Source organism: Salvia hispanica, chromosome 1, assembly GCF_023119035.1.
Source record: "Salvia hispanica cultivar TCC Black 2014 chromosome 1, UniMelb_Shisp_WGS_1.0, whole genome shotgun sequence".
Taxonomy (NCBI): Eukaryota; Viridiplantae; Streptophyta; class Magnoliopsida; order Lamiales; family Lamiaceae; genus Salvia; species Salvia hispanica.
This window is the reverse complement of record NC_062965.1, coordinates 14,354,997-14,374,454: the sequence shown is the minus strand read 5'-3', so window position 1 is coordinate 14,374,454 and position 19,458 is coordinate 14,354,997. Positions and strand designations below refer to the sequence as shown.

The following is a 19,458-nucleotide window of genomic DNA, read 5'->3' as shown; positions in this document are numbered from 1 at the left end:
TAGTCGGATTCCTCCAAAGGTGGGTTTGGTACACCTGTGGTAAAAAAAATTCATTAAATTTTATAGTATGTACCGAATATTTGTATTTAATTATATATTCTTATAAGCAGTGGCGGAACTAGAAATTTAAGTAAGCTGGGGCTGAATTTTAAATTTTTTTTACTCCATTCTCTTTTGTTAATTGTCCACTTTTGTCATTTTCGTCTCCCCTTTAATTGTCCACGTTTACTTTTTACTATAGATGGTAAATAGACCACATACCCACTAACTCATTTCACTCATATTTTATTATAAAATGAGAAATAAAAATTGGATTCACGTTCTATTCACTTTTCAACTCACTTTCATTTACATTTCTTAAAACTCGTGCCAAAATCAAAATTAACTTTTATTGAAGGCGGAAGTACACTATTAAATTTTATATATATATCCCTATATAATATTTTTCAATTTATAAATCATAATAATTCTCAAATTCACACAATCATAAATCATCACTAAACACAATCCAAATCCCTAAATATCTCATTTCAAAATCAATACAGTATATTAGTAATTTACAAATTTAAATTCACTAACATAATTTTTAAATGTGCAATTTTAATTGAATACATAAATATAATAGGACCTCATCTAGTATTGAGGCCTCATCTAAATACAGTAATTAAAAAAAAAACTAGATTTAACCAAAAATTAGTAAACATAATTAATTAAATTTCGCCATCTCTCAACGATAGATCATCTAATTAATTAAAAATGTGCATATTTAGCACATATTTAATTAAATTTTAACGTTAGATTGAGAAATAAAAGTTTTTCAATGAAATCTGAATTGAGTACAAGCATAAAGTATAGAAAAAAAGATATATTTTCTAGACACTAGACAGGGAGCGATTGAATAGCTGGATATAGTGTATAGGTACCTAATTTTATAGCCTTTATTATTTGTTCTTAGCTTAATTTTTAAAAATCCTTTCTTATCCCCCTGTCTTCTACCTCCGAACTTTTCTTTTCAGAATTCCAGATTCAAACTTCCTGGGGCGGAGTGGGGCGGCCACAGCGGGGTTATAGGGTCCGGCGCCGGCCAAGCCCCCGCTGCCGCGGTGGCTTTGCCTATGCTGGTTCCGCCGCTGCTTATAAACTAATTGATTAGTTTTAATATTCTATACATAATCAACCAGTAATTTTCATTATATCTATCGGTAATTATATTGTTTCATTATTACTCAATTTTCTCACCACCTACTTCACCTCCGATTCTACATACATATCTCCAATATTTATTTTTTAAATTTAAAATATCATTTTAATGGAAAAGAAAATTAAATATTGCTTCCAAAAACTCGAGTTGAATCTAGAATCTACCTCTTTTTAGCTATAGGGAAAGACGACAAAAAAGACTCTAGTCATCACTTGTAGAGTCTTTATGTTGAAAATATAAAATAAACATTTTACATCTTTCTTGACAAGACTTATTTTACAATTAAAACATAAATTAAACCAAATTTTCAAATTAAATCAGATTATTAGTAGTATAACTTATTGATATATTGATCTTCAAACATTATGAATAGCAAAGAAAATTGATACCGAATTAATCATAGTTTGAAAAAAGTACTAAAATAGTTCTAAGAAATTTCATTATTGCTGGGGCTATGGCTTGAATCGATATTATCAACGACAAAGAAATATGTATCTAAACAAATGCAAGGTCCAAATTTTGTTGGCAATCATGATTACGATGAAACGCTTTATTATAATATGGCAATTATATATTGTTAATAAATACGAATTATTTCAAAATAAAACGGTAAGTAATTGAGATTACAATATTAATGAGGGAGATTTTCCGATTCTTGTATATATAATGAGGCAGCAACACCATTTCAACATAGTAGATTCAACCAATATATTAGTAAACGAAGAGATGGGTTGAATAAAGTAGAATGGCTAAACTATCTATAGTTTTCTTCCTTCTATTATCAGGTATTTATATTTGTTTTTATTGGATAATTTTATATTTATTTTATTAGATAAATAATAGTATAATATGTTTTTTCAGTGGTGCTAGGCACAATCGTTGAAGTAAATGGACAACAAAAATGTACAACTATAATTGATAACAGGAGTTGTAACCTTGCAAATTGTGAAGCTAATTGTAAGAGCGGATTCAAAGAGAAAGGATATTGCGCTCGTAATGGATTTGGCGGCATTTCAGTGTGTAATTGCAAATATGATTGTGCATTATTTTAAAATGCAATTAGCTTACCATTTTAATAAATCTTGAAATTTCATTTTTATCAATGTAATGTGATTTTAATAACACCAGGTTGAGAGATGTTCCCTCTCATCATCATATATCAATAGTAATCATCATTTTGTTATCTTACAATTGAAAAATAAAGAAATGCAATTACACTCCTATTTCATTGCGTGTTGTTTTAGGTCATTTGTAAAGAATCAACAGGTATAAATAAATTATAAATTATCTCTACTTCTCTTCCTTCTCATATCAGGTATAAATATATTCCAGTGAAATTTTATAAATATATTTTATTGAATAATAAAAAAAATGTGTTTTTGTAGGTGTACATATTGGGTGCCTTTGTTGAAGTGAATGCGAGATATCCGGTAAAATTGAAACGATATAGAAAAGAATAGACATAAAAAATGCATGGCCAAAATTGATAATCGACGTTGTGGATATCCAGATTGTGAAGCTAAGTGCAAGAGTAGATTCAATACTTTCCCCGTCTAATTTAAGATGTCCACTTTTCATTTCCCCCTCAAGATGTCCATTTTTTCTCAGTTTTTATAAAAATGTAATATCAACCAAGAATAAATAAATTCACCTTGTACCTTAATTTTTTTGGAACATATATACTACTATTAATTAGAGTTTAATAAATGGAACATATATACCCGTCAAGAATCAACAGGTATAAATAAATTCAACTTCTATCGTAGCTATACTCCTATATCATGGCTGCATTACATATTTGTAATTACACTCTTATTTCATTGCGTGCAAGTATATATAAATTCAACTTCTACCTACCACTACACATAGTTAGCTAGACATTTTATTTATTTGATTATTCTATAACTTTTTGTAACATATTAAAGTTTAATTAATTGGAAATGGGACAGTTAATGGTTATTTCTACAAAAGTCATAATGCTTATTACACGTTTCTGAAACTAATTGAGTTTCTTAAAAGTGGTCAACCTTAAAGAAGGGAGTATAAAAGAAATAAAATTTATAAAAAGGAGTATAAAAGAAATAAAATTAAAAATTTGCAAATGAGACATGGATATATATTATTAGTGTGTGATTATTTGCTGTATATAAATTAAAGTCCACCGACTACTAGCCTACAATTAGAAGCAAACTAATATGTTGCTGGATTTTAATGACGAATCGTTTTTTAGGATACAGTTGGATTCAAGGTAACTGAATTAATTCCGAAATAGTGATGAATTAATTATGCTTTACCTTGCTGCATAAAAAGTGCAAATCGCTTTAACTGAAGATATTTTAGGACTTATGCGACAAATACTGTTGAACTTTTCTCCTTTTACCATGTGTGATGGAATAATTTTTATTAATTTATATTTGAATAAATAATCGAGACTTGTACTATACAAATTAACACACCAAATCACTAATCTTCAATATATACAAATACTAGTACTAAATTACTCATTTGGTCCACAATTTAAAGTCTCACTTTAATTTGATATGGATTTTAAGAAATGTGAAAGAAAATTAGTGGAATACGAATCATGGAATCCCACTAATTTATATTGTATTAGTTTTATACTCCCTCCGTCCCCCATTAGGAGTCACACTTCCGTTTCTGCACTCGTTTTATAAAAATGATAATAAATAGCTAAAGTGGAGAAATGGTAAAGTAAGAGAGAGAATAATGTATAGAATTAATAGAAAGTGACAGTCAGTTACTAAAAATAGAAAAGCAAATAACGGGCATTATTTTGTGGATAAACCGAAATAACAAATGTGATTACTATTATTTTGCGACCAGATAGAGTGAATCATATCAAAGGAATATTTACTTATTTATTATTTCATCATTTTATTAAACCGTTTTTAAAGTAGTAGGAGTAACTAAATAAACCGTTTTGAATCCGGAAAATCTGGCGTTTCGGTCGTGAATCGTCGGCTGATTGACCTGCTTCAACATTCGCTAAAAATAGTGTGCTTGGAGATTCGATTCCTTATATGCGCACAATGTTAAAATACCTTAACCACTCCACGACAAGCACCTTAGTCAGATACTCCATTTTAAATATATATAAATTTTAAGTATTATATTTACAAAATATAGTATTTAATTACATATTCACTCATTTTTATTAGTCCTGTTCGCAATGAAATTTCTCATTTTTTTCCTCGTCTGTCCATCAATAAATATCTATATTCTACTAACTCATCTCAATGACATTTTTTATAAAATGCCACCATTTTATTTAACAAAATCAAATAAATTTACTGGTGGACAGATGGAATACTTGTTGTACTTTGTCAATCCCACGTACTTAGACAGCCCACAATATACAAAGCTGGTAATTGGTAAATATGAGATGAATTCGTATATATATCTGCGTTTCCCTTCCAAAATAAAAACCCACGGCCGCTTGCTTTCCCTTCCTAAATGGCTAGGCCGCAGCCACTCCTCTTCATCTTCTTTCTCATTGCTAATTCCTTCAATGCCGATGCCGCCGGGGTCAAATTCGAGCTCATCCACCGCCACCACCTGCATCCCGGCGGCCCCCTTCCGCCTCGGAAGTTAGTCCACAGAGACGCCTCGAGGAAAGTGAGGAGCAGATTCAATGCCTCCGGTGAACTTCCGTTGCATTCCGCCGCCGACTACGGCGTGGGGCAGTACCTGGTGAAGCTCAAAATGGGGTCGCCGGGGCAGCATCTGGTGCTGATCCCCGACACCGGGAGTGACCTCACTTGGACCAAGTGCAGGTACACTCTTTTTTTTTTTAAATAAAAAAAGGATCAATAATGGTTTCCCATCTAAAAATATTTTACCAACTGATGCTAATTGCAGGTACAAGTGCCGCGGTGATGACTGCGGCCGAAAAAAGAGTGGCCACCGCAGCCGCGTGTTCCGTGCAGATCGCTCCTCGTCGTTCAAGACTGTGCCTTGCTCTTCAACCTCCTGCCAGACTGATCTTGCTGATCTCTTCTCCCTCACTATCTGCCCTTCTCCACTCCACCCCTGCGCCTATAATTACAGGTAGATTCACACACACACTGCATTATTTGCAAGTAAAGTAACCATTTCAGTACTTTTTTATATGTTCAAAAGTAGATGTCGCAAATTTCTTTTCACAAAAAATGTCATATTTTTTTTCCGCGGACATTACATTTTTTTGACTACACTTACTAGTGTGAAATTAAAATTAAGAGCTCTACAAAATGACATGAATATTATGATAGGGACACTCCTACCGTCCGTCATTAATTGGTTTAAGTTGACTCACTTCAATTTTAATAAGTTGATCTCATAAATCACTACTTCATTTCACTATTATAAAATTATTATGAGTAATATATAAAAATAAGATTCACATTTCATTAATTTTTTCTATCTTATTTTAAAGTTACACAATTTTTTAATGCTGCACTGGCAATTAATAGAGACCAAGAAAGCAATAGAAAGTGAGCTGGAAAAAATTAGTACTATGAACCCACCTACTTTTAAATAGTAGTATTGTTTTTGCAAAATTATAAGTTAGTGAAATGTGGAACTTGGGAAATACTATTAATTTGTGGATTGAAAAAAAAAAGAAATTTGATACAATTGATTGCGGACGAGAGGAACATTTTTTGAAGTGAATTGAAAGCAAGTAGCAACCTATCTTAGATTTTCTCTCACATTTTATAAGGTCCCTCCTCATTTAGCCATCACAAAATATTTATTTGTTTTCTAGTATTATTGCATTTCTGAAAAAAAAAAAAAAAAAAAAACCTCATTTAGTCATTTATTCAAGCTTACAAAAATGAAAACAAATGAGCCTAGCTCTCTCTGCCTCTTTAATAGAATGGTCTGATTAATTATTTCTTTCCATATTGACAACAACGATCAGCTACGCGGATGGCACGTTCGCGCTGGGCGTATTCGCCCACGAGACCATCACGTTCGGCCTCACCAACGGGAGGAAGGCGAGGCTCGGCAACGTTCTCGTGGGCTGCAGCGAGTCCTCCACCGGCCGGAGCCTACTCGGCGCGGACGGCATACTGGGACTCGGATACAGCCCCCACTCGACCGCCGTCCACGCCGCGGCCGCGTTCGGGGGCAAGTTCTCTTACTGCCTCGTCGACCACCTGAGCCCCCGAAGCGTCCCGGGCCACCTCATCTTCGGCTCCTACAAGGACGCCAACGTCTCCGTGGCGGCCCGGATGCGGCACACGGAGCTCGTCCTGGGCGCGATCGGCACGTTCTACGCCGTCCGCGTCCGGGGCATCTCGGTCGGGGGCGAGATGCTCGACATCCCGGCCGAGGTCTGGGACTTGGGCCGCGGGGGTGGCGTGTTTCTGGACTCGGGCACGACGCTCACGGTGCTGATGAGGCCGGCCTACGAGCCCGTGATGACGGCCTTGCGGGAGGCGGTGCGCGGTTTCGAGCGGGTGTATGAAGGAGAAGTGGGCCCGCTCGAGTACTGCTTCAACTCGACCGGGTTTGATGAGAGGGTTGTGCCGAGGCTTGTGGTGCATTTTGTGGACGGGGCGAGGTTTGAGCCGCACGTGAAGAGCTACGTGATTGATGACGTGCCCGAGGTGAAGTGCCTCGGGTTCGCGGATGGCGGGGCGGGGCCGGACGCGAGTATTGTTGGGAATATTATGCAGCAGAATTATTTGTGGGAGTTTGATATTGGCAAGAGGAGATTGGGGTTTGGTCCCTCCTCTTGTGCTTAGACTCAATTTGGCCACCATCCATCCCTTTTTCTCATTCAAATTTATATATGTAGATTGCATGAAATGATAATTGTTTGAGGGTACATGAATGGAAAATAGTGATATAGTGCATCATTCAAAGTGCTACTAATAAAATGATGTGATTATGATGGTATTGTTGAGGATTCATTTTGATGTTCTCTTCGCTTCTTTGGCAACATTATATATATCTTTGTTTGGTTTGACTTTAAGTAAAAAAAAACTAAGGTGGTTAGTAAAGTCTGTTGTGATTGTAAGTAGTACTACTCTAACAAGAATTCTATTTTGTATAGCAACTGAATGCTAACTTGCTAAGATATCACTTTCTTAATTATAATGAAGTAAATCGAAATCTTTTCCATTAATTTAATTTTTTTTTCAAGATTCTAGTAGAGATATGCGAAAACAAAATTAAAAAGGTCAATTAATATTTGTATACTTAATAATTTATTCTATATAGAAATAGGTCAATTAATTTGTAGGATGGGACGATGTTTGATAAATGCATAAAGATAAAGACAAAATTTATGGCATTCAACAAATAGATTCTCAATGGTAACAATGCGGGAAATTGGTCAACTGCAACTACACCACCACATGTACACACACATATATCTCTAATATAAATAAATTAATCAAAATAAAAATATAATGAAAAAGAAAATTACTACATAGTGTATTGAAAGTTCAAACCCATTCTACAGAACATAAGTTACACCCAATTTACAGAAATTTAATAGTAAATTTTAAAAATCATATCTTACCATAACTTAATGATATTGATTTTAAAACATACCATCAATGGCTAGCAAATAATTAATCATAAAGTTTTAATAACTCACTAAAAAATATCTTAGGAAATTTCATAACTGATGGGGCCATGGTCCCACACTCCTATATATATAGCTTTGTCTAACTATGTTAACGTAACACTTTTTGGAAATAAAACTCGAAATAAAAATGCACACATGGATTATGGAAGCAAGAACATAATCTGGGGAGCTTAAATTGATATTTTCATTGTTGAAGACCAATTTATGGCAACAATATTTTGTCAAAAAATGCGAAATATTTCAAACTAAAATAGGAAGTAGTAAATGCCAATATTGGTGTATATATTTTAAAATATTCGAAATAAAATCGTAACAAATTGAGTATTTACTCTAGTAACAAAAAAAAAGTAGTCATAATTTCCTATCTTTCTTGTCTCTCCCTGCCCTAATTCTACCATGTGGTTGCAATCATACATATATGACCAGTTGAGGTCCGATATTGGTTACAGCTATTTCCTCAGTTCCATCGCCATGGTCAGCCATGACGGTGCCATTTTGGCCCAAACCTTTAACTTCCCAAAGGTATCTCATCGTTTAGGCTAACAATTTTCTATCTGTATTAGCTATCTATATAACAATTCACAATTGAATGGTGATGCAGTTGAAGCCTAACGAGGTAACATCTATGATGAACGAATTTGATAATCCCGGTACGTTAGCTCCGACCGGATTGCAGATTGGGGGAAGTAGTTACTTTGTGATTCGAGGCGAGCCTGATGCCATCATTCGAGGGACAGGAAAGAATGTATTGACATCAAATCTCTTTTTTCAGATAAAAACTTTATACTATATATCATCCTATTTTACTTATCCCATATGGAAAGTGTAATGAATTGATTATGTTTTCTTTTTTGCTTATTAGATGGGGCATAATGTCACCATAAAAAAGACTACTCTTGGCTTGATCGTATGTATGATGCGAGATTTTGTTGTGTTCCGGGCAACATGGCTGTCGAGGCGATGGGTGATTATCTTATTCAACAGGGCCTTTAACTGTTGGAGAGATTTCGGAAAAAAGGGATTAAATTCGTTGGGTTAGTTATCACTACCCTCTTTGATATAAAGAGGATTTCTTTTTCACTCAACTTTAACTTTGATCAATTAACTTGCATTAATCTCTTTGTTTGCAGTGGTATTCTCAAGCTGGTGATTGCGACAAATATTATTTATACTAGAAATAATTATATGACTAAATTGAAACAAGGTTGGCTTGTTTTTGCATTTTCATTGTTGTGGTTCAGTGCGACCGAATTATGTAGTAGGAGTACTTTTTTTAGTTATTGTTCAATTTTTTATAGCAAATACAAATACAGACTAGTTTTCTTAATATTCATTTGATTCCATAGAAAAGAATGGATAGTAGGTTGTATCCATTACTAGATTTTAGGTGTTGGGCTTTTTTTCTTGTTTAGAATTTATATTTTGTAGATAGAATGAACTTTAAATTTGATCCTTATAAATGCAATCCATTCTTTTTAGATTAAAAAAATATTACTACATGTCTTTATAATTGTTTTTTACATATAGACATATATATCTTAATACCATTGAAGAATAGTCTCATTGTTCTTACATTTTCTCCCTTGCCTTGTGTATAGTTAAACATATTATTCATCTACTTGTTTCACATTCTGTTACATAAATCTATCTTAATAATTTTCATTGAAAATAATACATTCTTCAATGACACAAGAATCATTTAGATAAAGTTATGCGAGATAGACCAACTTATCTATATTTGAAGCTAACAAATTAATTCTCTGAACTAGAGCATTGTATGCACATAGGCACATTTCTATTCTCTTATGTTTTGAGTAACAATTCTCTATTTTAAAATCTACACAAATTATACATCGCAAATCGCAATCCAACTTCATAACTATCCGATTTTCAAAACCAAACCATAGTTTCTAACCCACATGATAAATTGTACGTACGTGGACATTTAATTGTAACTGTGTAAAATGTGGTGGATTAATTATTCTATTGTCATGAAAAACATTTCTTAGTTGATTAGAATTAGTCAATATCATGTGATGTTTATAATGATAGTACAAGAATACTTATCTAAATTGCAGAAGGTAAATGGTTGGAGTTACATATATATCATAAACATATTTTACGAATTGTTTAGGATATTTTAAATACCAAAATTATAATCAAATTGACTATTAACATATAATAACATAATTAATCATGCTACTAGTTTCGACACTATAAATCGGGTAAGAATACAATTAAATAGTCATTTCCTATACTTCCTCCGTCCCATGTTCTTGAGTCACTTCTTTTTCGCACTCGTTTTGTAAAAATAATAATAATAGTTAAAGTGTTATTCTTTTTCTTACTTTACTTTATCTCCACTTTAACTATTTATTATTATTTTTACAAAACGAGTGCGAAAAAGAAGTGACTCAAGTAACGTGGGACGGAGGGAGTATATCTTTATCCCCTAATTCTACCATGTCGTTGCAATCATTCATAGAGAGCAAGTTGAAGTCCGATGTTGGTGACTCCAACTTTTTTTTAACACACAAGTAATACCCGCAAGTGTACGGGGCTAGTGCAACAATTAGTAAGCAAGAATATCGTATTCCATAGAGACAAATTTGTACTAACTTAACTACTACAAACAAAATTAACTACTATCTAGAGTACGATCTAAAAAATTTTGGTTTGTTCTAACACTAATGAAAGCATATAAATAGCAAGTAAACAAATGAGAACAAGTTAACAAGATTTGAAAAGATAATGTGGAGAAAATTGTAGAACTCAAGGATCCGATGCACTGTAACACCCCAAATAAATGACCTTAGTCGGAAATTAATTTTTCCGAGGAAACCGGAGAATCAGGACTCTTGTCGAATATTTCGATATTGAAAATATTGGTAATTAACAATATGATTAATATGTTATGAGAGTGAAGATTTTGAAATAGTACATGAATTATAAAGAGTGGAAATGATATTAGAAACTAGTATAATTTATCTGTAAGATGTTTTCGCATATTCATTCAAAAAAATCGAGAAGGAAATAAATTGAAATATTAAAGTATATGACTAGAAAGTGATTAAATAAAAATTAAGCGTTAGAAAATAATATAAGGTTGGAAATGGAGAGATTAGAAGAAATATATTAAGAAGTGTAAAACTTGTATATCAGGTTTTCGGTGATTGTTTCGACGATGAAAATGGCCAAATTAAATAAGGGGTATTGTAGCATTAAAATTAAGTATTAATGTGAGTAAGATTGAGAAAGAAATTAGGATTTATTCGATGTTCGTGTAGAAAATTCGATAGATGGGAAAAATGGTCCTTTCACATACAATAACCTATCCTTATGGTCTAACTTGTAAATGACGATTTTTTTTTAATTGCAATGTTATGTATTATATGAATATATGTTAAGCCTTAGAAATGAATAGAAAGGTCTAGAAATTTTTAAAATACAAATGAGTGAATTAATGGGAACAAATGGCCATACATTGTCCACAAATTATGTTAATTGTTTGAGGATCACTTTTTAAGCATCAAAATGGGCATTCTTCTTCCTCATTTTCTTCTCCCACAAAAATCGGCAGCCCCTCTTCCTATCTCTATAACCATTTTCTTCACAAATCTCACATTTCTACCAATGAATCATTGAAGGAATCACATAAGTGGATTATTTGGAGGTAGGTCTACCTTTCTATCCCAATTTTGATGCACATGTTATGGTATTTCAATTAGTTTGAGTTATTAAATTTTTGGACCTCATGACTTAGGGTATTTAGTTGATTTTATTCTTTGAAGTAATGTTGAATACATGGTATTTAGACATATTTGATTATAGTTTGAGCTTTGCTTTGAATGGATTGAACCTTTATCTGTGAAGTGTCATAGAGGGCAAACCCTAAGTTAGGGATGAAAGGATTTTATTGTTGGTTTGTTAGAAATGGTTTGGGAATGTGGTAATAAACATGTTTATTTTTTTTCATTAGTTTGGAGTGGATTAATTCCTCTGTTTTTCAGTCCCATGTTCCGAATTCTTTAGCTACATTAGAACAGTAAAAACCTTGATTTATCAATTTTAAAAATAACTGGAATGGGTCTAAAGGTTCCCCGATTTTTATGGAAAATTGAGGAGTTCATTTACTGCATGTATAAATTGTTTGTTAAATGTTGCCAGAAACTGTTCGATTTTGGTAGTCTGTGGTGAAAGGAGAATATCTCTCGAACCATTAGGAATTTTCGAGTGAATCTTGTTGCTTTGTAAACTAGACTTCCAGAGGTATTTGAAAAACATCAAGTTATGCCTCTAAATCCTTTTAAATGAATATATCACGTTGAAGAGAAATCAGTCCAATGCAGGTGATATATTAGAAGTTAAATGATGAATCATGGAATTACTTTACATTTAGGATAAAGAAAGAGTTTAGTTCGTAGCAGTATCCGTTCCTTATAAACTTATGAGTGTTATAATGCTATAAAGTAGCTGAATCCAAATGTTTGCAAAGGATAGGAAAAAGATCTGCGAAAGAAGAAACGACGAATGGAAAGGTTTGGGAATAAACGCCGTCCAGGTAGCATGCTCAGCACTCAAAAGGCCTAATTCTCTTATATGCTTTTATGTGATAATTAAATGTCCTTATGTGCATTATGTGTTTATATGGGAATATATAACTTGTGAACTTGATGAATTATGATTAACTATGGAAGAAGAGACTTATGAAGTAAACTATGGGGATATAATGAATTGTTGAATGAGTTGATAATGAAAGATAAAAAGGGAAGAGTATGATTGTGACTGTAAAGATGGTTATATAAATGTGGAAATGAGCGTTAAGGTGAATGTGATAAATGATATATGTTGATGATGTATGCAAATGTGATTACATGTGATGATGTCTGATCTATCTATGTTGATGAGGTCTGATTTGTCTGTCAGTGTTGATGTGTTATGTTGGATATAAGTATTGATACGAAAATAAGTATATTTGATTGTGTTTACGCCCCGTGCTTGAGTGTATTCTGTGGGTACAATTGGCATGCCATAGGACAGCAGCGCTGTATTATCTGTGATCGCTCATCTTCTGGATAACTGAAGCGAGGATCGTCTCTGACTCTGAACTCTGATCTCTGTCTCTGAATTATCTGGCATCTGTGAACTCTGATCTTTGTCTCTGTCTGCACCCTAAATGGGTAGTCTGTGCGGAGTCCTCTCGAGGACAAATTCCGCTCTGCATCTGAAATCTGTATCTGATCTGGTCCGTGTACCCTAGTCTGTCACTAAGCACTTAATGGGGCTATATGTGTTTGATTGTGTGAAAATGTAGATGATCTATATACGTGTTAGTGTTAGTGTGTGAATAATAATTGGTGATATACATTTTACTTTGTATTCTATCCTATTGATTTACGAAGAGGATGATGACTGTTGATATGTCCTGGGATTGATATTACTTATTGTTGGTTTCTAGGCATGTGATGGTTATAGGGGGAAATGCTGCCTAAATTACGTTAGAAATTAATAAAATGATAATAATATAATAGAGGTGGTAATAATTGGTAAATAAAACAATAATAAGAATTGTTAGAATTTTAATTTGTATGATTATTGCTTGAAGAGAATATTGGCTAAAGTGTTGAGTGTGCTACGGGTTAGTCGGCATTGGAGAGTACCAGTCGAGGTTTGTTCATGTCTGTCTCAGCGCTGCATCCTTGGTGGGTCACTGAGCTCTATAAGAGATAGATCTTTCGAATTGTTAGTTGTGGCATGTTAGCACTAAAATTTTATACTAGTTATTTCCGATGTAATTGTAAATATTAAATAATATCTTAAATATTTGGTTTTGAATGGTTCAGGAAATGAAAATTTTAAATTGCCATACTTGACGGATGACATTACCTATTCGGTCGACAGACGCCGGGTAGGGGGTGTTACATGCACAATTCCAAGCTCTTATCCATTCTATTTGTCTTACCTTTTGGTGTCTCTAGAGTTATTAAGTCGATCACAATTATAGATTAAACCTCCTCTCGAGGTGAGAAATCTGTAGATTAGGTGCTCCTTCTAATCCTGAACTCCTAACTCCCAAAAGCACGATAAGATCAAAGAACTCACTCAAAACCTCAACTCTCTCGAGTTCTATTGTTTTAAGGTGTGAATTATTCTTATTTCAGATTAACTATTTCATCTCCCGATTAATCTAATTTATCCTATACAATCAAGTGGTGATCAAGCAATTGAAAGGAATAAACCCAAGAATAATCAAACAACTACAAGAGCAATGTAGGAACAAAATCAATTGAATAAAAACTATGAAATTAGTGCATCTTCACCAAGAATTCTACAAAAAGGGGTTTAGCTACTCATGTTCATGGAGAAAACTAAGTTTAATACAAAGGATTCAAACAAATACATGAATAAAAGATACTAAGTACTTCAGTGAGATAGATCTATGGAGTGAAGCTTCAATCTTCCGATGTTGAACCTTCAATCTTCAATTCTCTCTCTCAAAGGTGTTCTTGGGGGTGTGTGAGAGTGTAGGCGGCGGTAGGTTGTAGAATGTAGAAACCTAGATCCCCTTTTTCTTCTTATTTTTCCGTTTTTTGCGATATTAGCATCAAGACGCGCTTTTTTCCGACCAGGCTAAATAAGCCATAAAAATGCCTGGTCGGGCGAAATCCCTCTGTAACTTTTCTTCACAAAGTTCAGCGCCCGTGCAATTTTCTGGACAGTGCAGTATTCCTATAACAATCATAACTTCTTCTACCGAACTCCGATTGAGGCATACAAGATACCCACGCGAAGCTCTTTCAGAGACGAAGAGAATGATATGTATTAGGGGCTGATTGGACTTCAAAATCACAAGCAGAATTTCCTCGAACTAAGGTTGTTGCACATCCACATATTTTGTACATTTTTCTAATTTTTTTCTATCATATTTCAATAAACATGTCAAAAATACCAAAATATAGAAATGTAGCCGTAATCATATCAAACAAAGACAAAATATAATTAAAATCGTTCAAGATGACTCTCTATAACCATGCAAAATCCAAGTATGTCAGTTGGTAACGACAATTTACATCGCCGTTGTTCACCATGACCTCGTAGAACACGCCTATTGCTCTGCTATAGTGCAACGCTCTTCCTCTTCACAGCCTCGTATACTACAAATACATGATCTCTAGCTAAGTGTTGGTTTCAAACCTACCTCTAAATTACTCTCTCAAGACTCGACATGGCCGATCATAAGCTCAATCTGGAAATGTTTAGGCAACTAGTCCAGCAGAGCATGCCCGTGCTCGATGTAGAAAGAGCTGCATATTTGGTGACGGCAAATGGCATAATAAATGCAGCTGCCATATTTGGGATGACTCCGGCAGCCTTCATGGAGGCGGCAAGGGCCATTGCCCCGAGGATTGGAAGAGGAAGGGTGTTGCACTATACCAGAGCAATAAACATGTTCTACGAGGTCATGGTCGATGATCATCAACGAAATCTGCACATGTTTAGGCAACTAGTCTGGCAGAGCATGCCGGAGCTCGATGAAGAATAAGCTGAGTATTTGGTGAAGGCAAATGGCATAATATATGCAGCTCGCGGGTCTGGGGTGACTCCGGAAGCCTTCATGGCCACTGCACCGAGATTTGGAAGAGAAATGAGGGAACACCAAGGGCCATGCGAACGTCGTAGATCTGTGCATGACATTTATTAGAGGCAGTAAGATATTATTAATATAATTATAGTTTAAGATATTATGGTTTATGTTATTAATTTGCTATCAAGTTGTGAAATACACGAATTTTCTTAATTATTGTGTTGAGTTGTTTATGAGTAGTATTATCTGGCATGATCCTCTCAGTTTTATAACAAATTCTCTCTTTTAATTAATCTCGTCCAATTCATGTCGGCGAAAATTGTCTGGATTTTTCATTCTCGGTCTCAGATGATGTTCTAGATCTGAGATTTCCGAGCTGCACAATTTGGACAATTTGCTAAATGGAGTATACCAATTAGGCTAAATATTTTACTGATAAGTTAAAACAAGGCAAGTGTCACGACCGCATTTTGCTAAAGATAGCGAAAGCGGGTAAACCGCGACTTGTGAAACAATTTAAAGAAATAGGGAAGAAATGGGAATAGAACTTGCATATTGAAAAGTCAAACAATATCATAAGATAGGATCCAAGTATTCGATTACAAGGATTTAATTAACAATAGCGTTTCATCAAAATGAATCAGAGCTACGATGATGAGAGTTCACTAATACTCTCTAAACAAACTGCAGCGGAAAAAGTCCAGAGAACGACCTCGCGTATGAAGACACGAAGCGTCGAGAGATCCACACTTATTTACTTAAGTAGCATCGACTCTGATCAGCACACCTCCGCCCCATTGCTTAATCTGCACATTTATAAATACATGCAGGGCTGAGTACAGGAGTACTCAGTGGACACATGCCGAAAACAAAACGTACAGTATATAGTTGTCATCCATCCACAGTATCGCACGGGGGTTTTTCTTAAAAGGCCCGAGCATACTAAATTCTCTGTGATCTTAAAAGTCCGATTGCAGTCTAAGTTCTTTTGGATCCTCGCCTTATCTAAGAATCGTGTACCGTGAAGGTGGCCACCCTCAGCGGACACATCGCCGGCCAACAGCTGATGGCTCACGGCTCTCGTGCACATTATTCCGAACAGGATATGCGGTCCTATTGGGAACCGAATTCGTTAAACTCGGGCTGGCATCGCCAAAACCCACGGGCTATTACCCCAACAGATAGGCCTCAAAACAAACATTTTATGGCATGACAACAACTTTAAAATAATCACTGCTTCATTTTGAGAAAATGATTTTTCAAAACTTCAAAAGTATTTGCTTTATTTCCACACTATAGTGCTGGATATTAAAAGAAAGCCCACCTGATATGCTTATCTCCAAATAACTCTCGTGTTGGCCTCACTTTGTCCTCGAGCAAAATATCCTTTGAAAATAAATAGCGTAGCACGCTAATTAGTACTTGAAATATTTCTCATGAGAAACAATGCACGCATCCTAATGGATAGCACCTATATCTTAGTCTCGGCTTATAGGATTTCTAATCCTACCTCGGCTTCACTACTTCATAAGGTTTGATTATTCACTTCACTAATTTCGGGGAAATCTCTATTTTCTCGAAGATAATCACTTGGGTATTTATTTACTAAAGTATGGATTCATGGAAAATCCCTCTCTAAATCCTTTCTTTGAATTTTCTTAAGGCCGCCCATTCGCTTCTCCGATTTCAATATTTTCCATCCTCGGAAACTTAGTAATTTATTCGGGAATTAATTGATTGAGCTCCAACTCAAGTCCTTAAATTAAATCCGATCCAACATAAATAATTCTTGGCCCAATTACTAATCTTGGTCCATGCTCCATTCCCCTTTAAAATATCTCGGCCCACTTCCAATTAGTTGCAACAGTCCAACAAGCAAAACTCTTGGCCCACTATTACTTAAATTCTCTTGAGTCCATTTTATTCCACTCAACTTGTTAAAGCCCAAACCAACAAATTAAGTGGCCCAACATAACTAGTCCACCAAGGACCACATATACCTCCATTGGTCAACTCCCTCTCTTCCACAATCCATTTTCTCCCAAATTAAATCCAATTTCAGAATCCTTAACTCTTGAAGGAAGGAACGACGTCTCCAGCCGCCCTTCTCCCTCTTCTCCGGCGAAATCGCTTCCACCTCGACTGAATTTCGGAGTCCCGTCGGCGGTTACTTCCTTCTCTATCGCATTCTCTTCTTTCGTCGAGCTCGGAGGAGCTCTCGGCTCTCCGTCGCCGCCTCCGGCGGATTCGCCACCGTCGAGCTCTCTCTCCAAACGAAGTCGCCGACAGAGAAGGTGTCGCCTTTCACTCTCCGTCTCCCTCTCTGTTTTTTTTTTCTTTTCTCCGCCGGGAATCTTCCTCCGGAGACCGCAGCGCCGCCGCCGAACAAGTGTCGGGGAGCTCCTTGCCTTCGGAGCTGCTGCGTCGCTGCCCCGTCTGTCGGATTCGCGTGAGGCAGCTCCCTCCTCGGTCTTCTCCGTAATCCCGTTATCACTGGACAGCCTTCCCCCTAAGCTAAGTCTTCTAACTTAGCTATTTTACTTAGGCCTCTCAATGGCAGTAGCTAATACTTGGTGTTGGGAGTCTAATTGAGTTTGATGAAGGGGCCTATCCTTTGAGTCCAAATTCTCAACACTTTACTGGAATTTTCATCTTCAAAGCAATTGTGATTTGCTTAAGTTATTGAGGCTAATGGCTTGGTCCTTGTTCCAAAATCCTTGCTACTTATTTCCAAATTTTGAGCATCTAAGGTTCTAAGTTCTCATCTAGAGCTTGCTATGTGAAATCTATATGAATGCTATTTACGTAAAGGATGTTGGGGAGAATTACCTTGCTTTGGTGATTCCTTAATTGTTGGGCAGCTCAAGAGCTTCCTCCCTCTCCTCTCATTCCTTGCTACTCTTTGCCGAGAAGTTTCTAAGTGGTAAAAAGGTGAAGCAAGAGGTGTGGTATGGCTCTTTATATAGCCAACTCTTTTGGCTTGTTGGCGAAGATACCAAATTCCCTTTTTGAGCTAATTGTTCATCTCTCTTTTTTAATCTTGATAAAGGCTTCCTTGCCTTCTTGGTGAAAGTCTTGGAAGGTGTTATGCTTGGTGATCAAGTTCCTTAATTAACCATGTGGTAGAAAAGGACTTTTCACTCTTTAGATTAAGGGGATGACTCATCATTCTTTATCCAATTGTCATTACATCCACTTTGGGAAGATTTGTGATATCTCATTCCTTGTCTCCTTGCAAACACTCTTGCAAAATCTTTAAATGGCTCCTTACCATTTTCTTGAATAACATTTTCCCTTGGTTTTTGTTGAAGAAGGAATCTAACTATTTTTGGGAATTTCCTTGGCAGGTTAAGAGACAACTCATGCTATCTCTAGGAGACTACTAATTGACTCCTTGGCATGGAGTGGGGATCAAGAATCCAGATGTGTGTAGAGAGGATCCTCAATGAAGATTTGTAGTTATCTCTTTGCTAATTTTGGTTTGATGATGTAGAGTGACCTTTGTAAAGAAGTTGTACTTATTCCCATTAAATCCTCATTTCCATTTATTTGTTGCTAGCAATTCCTTGATTCTTGAGCTCCTTAAAATAGTATTAAATGTAGCATTTTCTTTCTGCAATGTGATGTAAAAAGTCTTGATATGTACCACATAGGCGTGTATTCCCAAATACACATTTATACGTATGTAAATTCCATATGTTGTTTCACTTATATAACAGTAGCACTTAAACTTGAATTTCCTGACCAAAAATAAGCGCACGAAAATTCGGGGCGTTACAGCAAGACAAATTAATTAAGTCATATAGAGATTCTTTTGGTTTCGGTCATTGTAAAAACTATATCAACATACCAATTAAGTCGAAGATTCCATCTTTTTTATAAATTTTGTGTTCCATCTTTTTTAGTCAATCGGTAGTACTCCATATTTTATAAAATTCTCTTTGTTAACTCTTTTTATCCTTAAAAATATTTTTTTTTAAATTATTTTGTATTGATAAGCTACTGGAAAATTTATATTTAACACTATTACTTGACATGGAGATATAAATATATATGGGGTTTTTTGAGAAA

General features: G+C 35.2%; 2 protein-coding genes and 1 long non-coding RNA gene across 4 annotated transcripts; all 3 read left to right on the top strand.

The window, feature by feature from the left end:
* Window positions 1–4,675: 4,675 nt before the first annotated feature.
* Window positions 4,676–7,071, top strand: LOC125187746 (aspartic proteinase NANA, chloroplast-like). Its single transcript, XM_048084383.1, has 3 exons — window positions 4,676–4,995; window positions 5,081–5,269; window positions 6,123–7,071. Exons 1-3 carry the CDS (start codon window positions 4,676–4,678, stop codon window positions 6,949–6,951), a joined length of 1,338 nt encoding a protein of 445 aa, XP_047940340.1. The 3' UTR covers window positions 6,952–7,071.
* A 1,127-nt stretch (window positions 7,072–8,198) lies between these two features.
* Window positions 8,199–8,952, top strand: LOC125187738 (profilin-like). Its single transcript, XM_048084372.1, has 4 exons — window positions 8,199–8,324; window positions 8,404–8,547; window positions 8,665–8,836; window positions 8,933–8,952. The coding sequence occupies exons 1-4, from the start codon at window positions 8,199–8,201 to the stop codon at window positions 8,950–8,952; spliced, it is 462 nt and encodes a 153-aa protein (XP_047940329.1).
* Window positions 8,953–17,433: 8,481 nt separating this feature from the next.
* On the top strand, window positions 17,434–18,935 carry LOC125213090. 2 transcript variants are annotated; one of them, XR_007174854.1, is made up of 2 exons: window positions 17,434–18,330; window positions 18,735–18,935. It is a non-coding gene; the product is annotated as an uncharacterized LOC125213090 (long non-coding RNA). The 2 variants fall into 2 exon arrangements; XR_007174855.1 differs by having other exon boundaries at window positions 17,434–18,335.
* Window positions 18,936–19,458: the final 523 nt, after the last annotated feature.

Bases quoted from the DNA above. Each gene is read 5' to 3' on its own strand.
- LOC125187746 (XM_048084383.1), top strand. From the start codon at position 4,676: ATGGCTAGGCCGCAGCCACTCCTCTTCATCTTCTTTCTCATTGCTAAT. The intron at 4,996-5,080 runs GTACACTCTTTT...TGCTAATTGCAG, and splicing joins CTCACTTGGACCAAGTGCAG to GTACAAGTGCCGCGGTGATG. The intron at 5,270-6,122 runs GTAGATTCACAC...AACAACGATCAG, and splicing joins CCCTGCGCCTATAATTACAG to CTACGCGGATGGCACGTTCG.
- LOC125187738 (XM_048084372.1), top strand. From the start codon at position 8,199: ATGTGGTTGCAATCATACATATATGACCAGTTGAGGTCCGATATTGGT. The intron at 8,325-8,403 runs GTATCTCATCGT...ATGGTGATGCAG, and splicing joins AAACCTTTAACTTCCCAAAG to TTGAAGCCTAACGAGGTAAC. The intron at 8,837-8,932 runs GTTAGTTATCAC...CTTTGTTTGCAG, and splicing joins AAAGGGATTAAATTCGTTGG to TGGTATTCTCAAGCTGGTGA.